Source organism: Alexandromys fortis, unplaced genomic scaffold (assembly GCF_014885135.2).
Source record: "Alexandromys fortis isolate MF-2015 unplaced genomic scaffold, M_Fortis_MF-2015_v1.1 scaffold_72, whole genome shotgun sequence".
NCBI lineage: Eukaryota > Metazoa > Chordata > Mammalia > Rodentia > Cricetidae > Alexandromys > Alexandromys fortis.
This window is the reverse complement of record NW_026067969.1, coordinates 5302783-5309159: the sequence shown is the minus strand read 5'-3', so window position 1 is coordinate 5309159 and position 6377 is coordinate 5302783. Positions and strand designations below refer to the sequence as shown.

The following is a 6377-nucleotide window of genomic DNA, read 5'->3' as shown; positions in this document are numbered from 1 at the left end:
CTTTCTTGCAACACTGCGGGACATCTGGGGAAGGACGGGCCCCTGGTAGAAAGTCGGTGTCCTGGCAGCAGCAGGTGGCTCTGCATTTCCCGCCCAGACTCTCCTGGTTGTGTCCAGTGTGTGCTTGCTTTGTTCACCGACCCCAGTCCCGACCAGGCTGAGGCTCCTCAAGCAGGGTGACCCAGCAAGGAGGCGTGCAGAGCCGTAGGTTGGGAGAGAACTAGCAGGCTGGATCAGAGAATAGAGAGGCAGGTGTGGATGCTCTCTGGTAGGGTCCCATCGCGGCCACACATCCAAGCAGAGGACCCCGGGGAGCCGTAACCGCGTCCCCGCGTTCACTCGGGAGTCCCACGGGCATGGGTGTTGCCAGGACCCATGCAGGGTCGCGATCAGATGCACCGGGTGCCCCTCGCATCCCCTGCACCTGCTATAGAGGTTGCTGGGGTGACTAGCAGAATTTCACTGTGCCCCGCCCCCCTCTAGATTACCCCTAGCCTTGGAACAGCCCCAACACCTCCTCTGTCTCTGTTGGACTGTCGCCTCAGGCTCGGGTGTCGAGAACTCGAGAACCCCAGGTCACAGAGCCAGACGCAGTCAGTGGATTTATTTCCTCGGAGGCCTCTATCAGCGTGCCATAGGGCCAGGTATTTGCTCTGGCGGGACCCAGGGAAATTGCGGTTTTTGTTTTGATAACTGGGTCAAGGGCCTGGCGTTTCTGCGACCGCGTACCGGCTCCTTTTGCAGTGACTTTAAGTCGCCGAAGTGCTCGCTGGGCCCTTGGCTCCCTAGTCTGTGTAAGGAGAATCCTTAAGGTGTCGGGAGGACTTGAGCCCAGGGCCCTAGTACCTGCTCCCTGTCATAGTTAACACTGCTATTGCTGTCTGTCCTTATTTTATAGCTGATGGAAAGAGGCCCAGGGTCCCAGGGCCCCTGTTCGCACCTGCCCTTAGGGCCAGCTCTTCCAGGCGAGGGTTCCTGGGACTGACCGGCTGGTTCCGGAGTTACCTAGCCGTTGTTTGTGGTCTGTCCAGGAGCAGGTTTGCCCTGGTTCATTGGTGGTGCTAAGGATTTCCCTACAAGAGAGGGGAGGAGCTTCAACGTGCCAGTGGTGTGTGTGTCTGTACCTGTCCGTGTGTAAACTAGTGGGTTCACAGTAGGCAAAAAGGTCAGAGGGGGACTTCCCGTTCTGCCTTATTCCCTTTAGAGGGGATTTTTTGCCCAGCCTGGGGCTTTATCCGTCCCCACAGCACTGAGGTTTCTGGTGCACACCTCCTCTTCCCACCGACTCCTGCTTTTTCTGTGGGTTCTGCGGATACGAACCCAGGTCCTCACGTGTGTTCAGCAAGTGCTCTTACCCACTGAGCCATCCCTGAGCCCCGTTCAGGTGACTTTAGACAACTTTTCCAGGAGGCAGAGGCTGGCGGATCTCTGAGTTCAAGGCCAGCCTGGTCTACAGAGCAGGGAGTTCCAGGGCAGCCAGGGCTGCACAGGGAAAGCCTGTCTCAGAAAAAAAAATCAAAAAACAAACTAAAAACAACAATCAACCCCCTCCCCCAAAACATTTCCATCCCTTAGTTCCTCTCTTCAGTATTGAGGATCCCATGAATGCCGTGAAAGACCCCCCCCCCCAATGGGGAGACTCACTCAAGTCTCGGGATATCATGACCTCCCAGGAACTTACAAGAGACTGACCTTGCTGCAATCACACGAGGTTTATTGACAGGACAGGAACCAGCTCGCTGGGGCCGAAACTCATTTCCCAGGCAGGGGTAGAGGAGTTCAACCCCAAGTAGCTGGGAGAGGGGGTATTTCTTTTCTTTCTTTCTTTTTTTTCTTTTTTTTTTTTTTTTTTTTTTTTGGGTTTTTCGAGACAGGGTTTCTCTGTGGCTTTGGAGCCTGTTCTGGAACTAGCTCTTGTAGACCAGGCTGGTCTCGAACTCACAGAGATCCGTCTGCTTCTGCCTCCCGAGTGCTGGGATTAAAGGCGTGCACCACCATCACCCGGCCCTGGGAGAGGGGGTATTTAGGGGAAGAAACCACAGCCCAAAGGGGGTAGGGAGGGCGTCATTGGAAAATTCCGAAAATACCAGTGATCATTGGAAAATTCTGAAAATACCCCACAAGGGGGTAACTCCCCATTTCTCAAGATTATTCTCAAGATTATAATCTAACTTTATGGTCAGCTAGTTCCTGGAACAGAGTCACTGAACCGGCTAATGTAGATTTTTGGTTCTTCTCTCCCTGCTAGATTTTTGGCTCTATTCTTTCTGCTAGAGGGGTCTGGATTTATCTGGGTCTTTCAGCCGGGCAAGCTCTTTATCACTGAACTATGTCCCAGCCTTTAGCAAGTTTTCTTAAGGTTTTAACTCTGAAGTATTGTTCAAATACACCAGACCAAACATAGTAAAAATGTGTGTTGTGATCTCTTCAAATATTAGACTCTCAGTTCCAGGCTATCTGGGGATACATAGTGAGAATTTGTCTCAATAAATGAAATAAACTCAGTTAATTTAAAATTTAGTTTAAAATTGCTACTTGGTTCCCAAGTGTTTCTCTTCACCTTGTGGAACATGGATGCTTTTTCTTCTATTTCCAGTGTCTGAGTACCAGAGATGGTGTGTGTTAGTTTTTTAATTGTGTGTGTGTGTGTGTGTTTTGAGACAGGGTTTCTCTGTGTAGCCTTGGCTGTTCTGGAACTCACTCTGTAGGCCGGGTTGGTCTCAAGCTCACAGAGATTCTCCTGCCTCTGCCTTCCGAATTCTGGGATTGTGCCTTTAGTTCCAGCACTCGGAAGGCAGAGGCAGGAGGATCTCTGTGAGTTTGAGGTGCAGTACAAGCACTAGAATCCCATGGTTCACAGTGGAGGTCAGAGGACAATTTGCAGGAGTCTTTTCTCTCCTTCTACCATGGGTGTCTTGGGGATTGAACTTGAGACCCAGCAGCATGTTCTACCATGCTGAGCCATCCAGCTGACCTTTCTTTTTGTTTTTGAGATAGGGTCTCATAGCCCTGGCTGGACTTGAACTTGCAGCAGTCCTGGGTGCTGGGATTGCAGAGTTTGTTGGTCCCTTCCCTCTCTTTGGTTTTCCTTGAAGAATGCTCACACGGTTGCAATTCTTCACAGTGCAGATTATTCGGCTTTGGGCCCTTGGTGCCGAGGCTGTCAGTGTTGCCTCTCGGCTCTGCTGTGATTCCCTGGCTCTGGAGATTGTGCCATGCTCAGCTTGAGTTCACCCTCTGTGCGTGACTTCTCCATGGTCAGCTCATCTCTCAGGCTTCCTGTGCTAGTGCGTGGGTCTGCCCCTACACCTGTGCTCAGGGCTGCATTAGATACTTGTGGGGATTAATTCTAGAGTGTCAGAGCACCCCTGATTGTTCAGGACTTGGGGTCCTTCAGGACCAGAGACAGTCAAGGGCAAAGGAATCCAATGGTGGCTGAGCTCACAGGTAGTGCTCAGGAGTCCAGCATCTCCACTCTGCTCTCCCCGCGGGATCATTCCTTTATCCTGGACTCAGGGCCCTGAGGAGCAGGGAAGCGAGGAACCTACATGCTGTTTTCACTTTCAGGGACCCTTGATGGTTTTTGTGATTTGTCTCAGGGGTTGGAGCACTTGGGCTCGGGCTGGAGAGATGGCTCAGGGTTTAAGAGGAGACCCTGGTTCAATTTCCAGCACCCATACGGCAGTACACAACCATCTGTAACTCCAGGTCCAGGGGGTCCAACATCCTCTTTTGTCCTCCACAGATACTGCATGCATATAATGTACAAACATACATGCAGGTAAAACACTCATGCGTATACAAATAAATACATTTTTAAAAAGTGTACTTAAAGCACGCAGCATGAACGTTTCCATCATGAACGGTTTTGTCCCCTATTCTTTTCCCAAGAGGGAGGCCATAGGTCAGCCTCAAGCATTATCTCTGGAGCTGTCTCCTCCGATGCTGGAGTCTCTCACTGACTGTTAGACCATCAGTTAGGCTAAGGTGTCTGGCCGGTGAGCCCCAGGGATCTGAGAGTCTCCACCGCGGGGATGGCAAACGTCTGCCATGATTTTTGTGTAGGTTCAAAGAATTGAACTCAGGTTTCCATGGTTGCACAGTAGACATGTCACCAACAAATCCGTCTCACCAGCCCTGGCGAGACCACTGCTAAGAGCTGAGGCGTCAGTATCAGTAAGTCCTGTACCCTTGCATCGTGAACTTCACGTTCAGAACGTCTTGGTCACCCTGAGAGCTGACCCGCTAACATTACTGAGCACACCTCCCCAAGCTCTGGCTACTCAAAGACACGGTGTTTTAAGTTCCAACTTGTGCTTTGTCAATGTCCCCTAGGCCAGAGAAAGTGTCAGGTTCTGCCTAGGTTCAAGAGGAGGCATCACCGAAGGAACCTTATGGGGCAGGGTGATGGGAGCATTGGAACCCTGGCTGCCAGGAGGGACGCACTGGGTCCCCTGCGCTCTGGGTGCGATTGGGCTCGGAGATCAGCAGCCTGGTCTCACAGGCCTTTCTCCCCAGGTCCCGATGCCAAGGGGGGAGACAGCCCCGCAGTCCCGTAGGACCCTACCGTCGCCGAGGACACGCGCAACCCCTCACAGCCGGCGCTCCCGCAGCTCCCCCGCCGCCCGCAGCTGCTGGATGAAGACGCAGGGCCGGACGAGGACGGGGCCGTGGCCGCAGAGGGCAGCGAGCCCGCCCGGGGGGACCCAGAACCCGCATCCATGTCAGGCGATGCGGGGCCCGGGCCCAAGGCGACCAGTGGCACCGTGCCGCCCATAGGCTTCGTGGGTGAGCCGCCGCCCTACGCGCCACCGGACCCCAAGGCAATGGCGCTCCTCTACCCGCCCTTCCCGCAGGTGCCGGTGCTGTTCCAGCCGGCACCTGGGCCCGCCGCACTCTACCCACCGCCGCCTGGGCCGCTCTTCCCACCCGCAGCTGCTGCTGGAGCCTCCTTCCCCTTCCCCGCGGTGAGATCACGCCCCATGGCAGACCTACACACAGGTGGCTAGAGATTTCTCGAGGTAGAGAAAAGCGACAAGCAAGGAGGATTCCTAAGGATGAATAGGAGCTGTCCAAGAAGGACACTGGGCACAGGTTGAGGGGCGACCAAGCCAGGTGCTCTGGGAAGGATGGGTTTGCTGTGGTGGCAAGAGGAGTAAGGAAGGTGACATTAGTGATGGCGGCCCCAAAGTGGATGTGAGGTGATTGCCTGATGGAAAGAAAAATAATAATAAAAAGACCCCCGCCCCCCCAAGACAGGGCTTCTCTGTTTAGCCCTGACCGTCCTGGAACTTGGTCTGTAGACCAGGCTGGACTCAGAGAGATCCGTCTGCCTCTGCCTCCCAAGTACTGAGATGATTAAAGGCAAACACCACCACTACCTGGTTAAAAGAAAACTTTTAAAGACAAGGTCTCATGCAACTCAGGCTGGCCTGGAACTCACTTTGTAGCTGAGACACCGGATTCTGTTGCCCCCGCCTCCTAAGTGCTAGGATTACGGAGGCAAAGGCCTGTAACTCCAGCGGCCACAGAGGTTGGTGGATCCCTGGGTCTTAAGCCCAGCCAAGTCTACACAGAGAGGCCCTGTTGACAAAAAGGCAGGCAGGCAGTGGGTTGCCACTGAGGGGTGGGGGTGCGGGGTGGGGGAGGCCTACACGGCTCCCTGGCAGGATAGGACATTGTGGTGGTCAGCCCTGGACTAGGCCGTTGTGTGCAGGGCAGAGAGGGTGTGAGGAGGGGAAGGGGGTGGGGTCAGCCCCACTTCCCCTGTTTTGTCATGTAAGTAGTTCTGCCCCACAGTATGGCAGCCCCATGGCCGGCGGGCCTGCCCCCATGCCAGTGGAGCACAGGCCTCTGCCCAAGGACTTCATGATGGAGTCAGTGCTGGTGACCCTGTTCTGTTGCCTTCTCACGGGGCTTATAGCCATCGTCTACTCCCACGAGGTAGGTGACCGGGAGGGACACAGCTGAAGGACAGGAGCCTCTGCCCCTGCGGGGACTCGTGGGACCCAGGAAGAAGCCCCATTGTGGGGCCTAGCCTTTCTTGTCTGTTTACCTCCTGCTGCTTGCCTGTGACCCTCTTTACTAAGGATCTGTTCGGGCAAGCTCTAAAACAAAACAAGGTATAAATGATTGATGAGGGCCGAGGTGTTGCCCAGCCCCGTTGGAGTATTTCGGCAGCCTGGAGTCTGCATACCCATCCAGCTGCCTGGGCTAGCCCCTCTGTCTAGCTGCCATCTGCCTGCTCACACCTCTGTCCTGCTGCCTCACAACTGCTCACCGGTTAACTCATCTCCCTGCCCTCCCTCCCGTCAAGACACATCTATCAACTCAGCCTCCCGCCCTCCACCCATCCGTCGCCTGTCAATCCATCCACC

At 54.4% G+C, this 6377-nt stretch overlaps 1 protein-coding gene across 1 annotated transcript in view; it reads left to right on the top strand.

Annotated features, from left to right (window-relative positions):
- The first annotated feature begins 4394 nt into the window (after positions 1–4394).
- Prrt1b (proline rich transmembrane protein 1B) overlaps positions 4395–6377 on the top strand; it is a 14284-nt gene continuing 12301 nt past the window's right edge. The window contains 2 exon segments of the mRNA XM_050155211.1: positions 4395–4967; positions 5800–5943. Of these exon segments, the coding sequence (XP_050011168.1) occupies positions 4395–4967; positions 5800–5943 (717 nt within the window).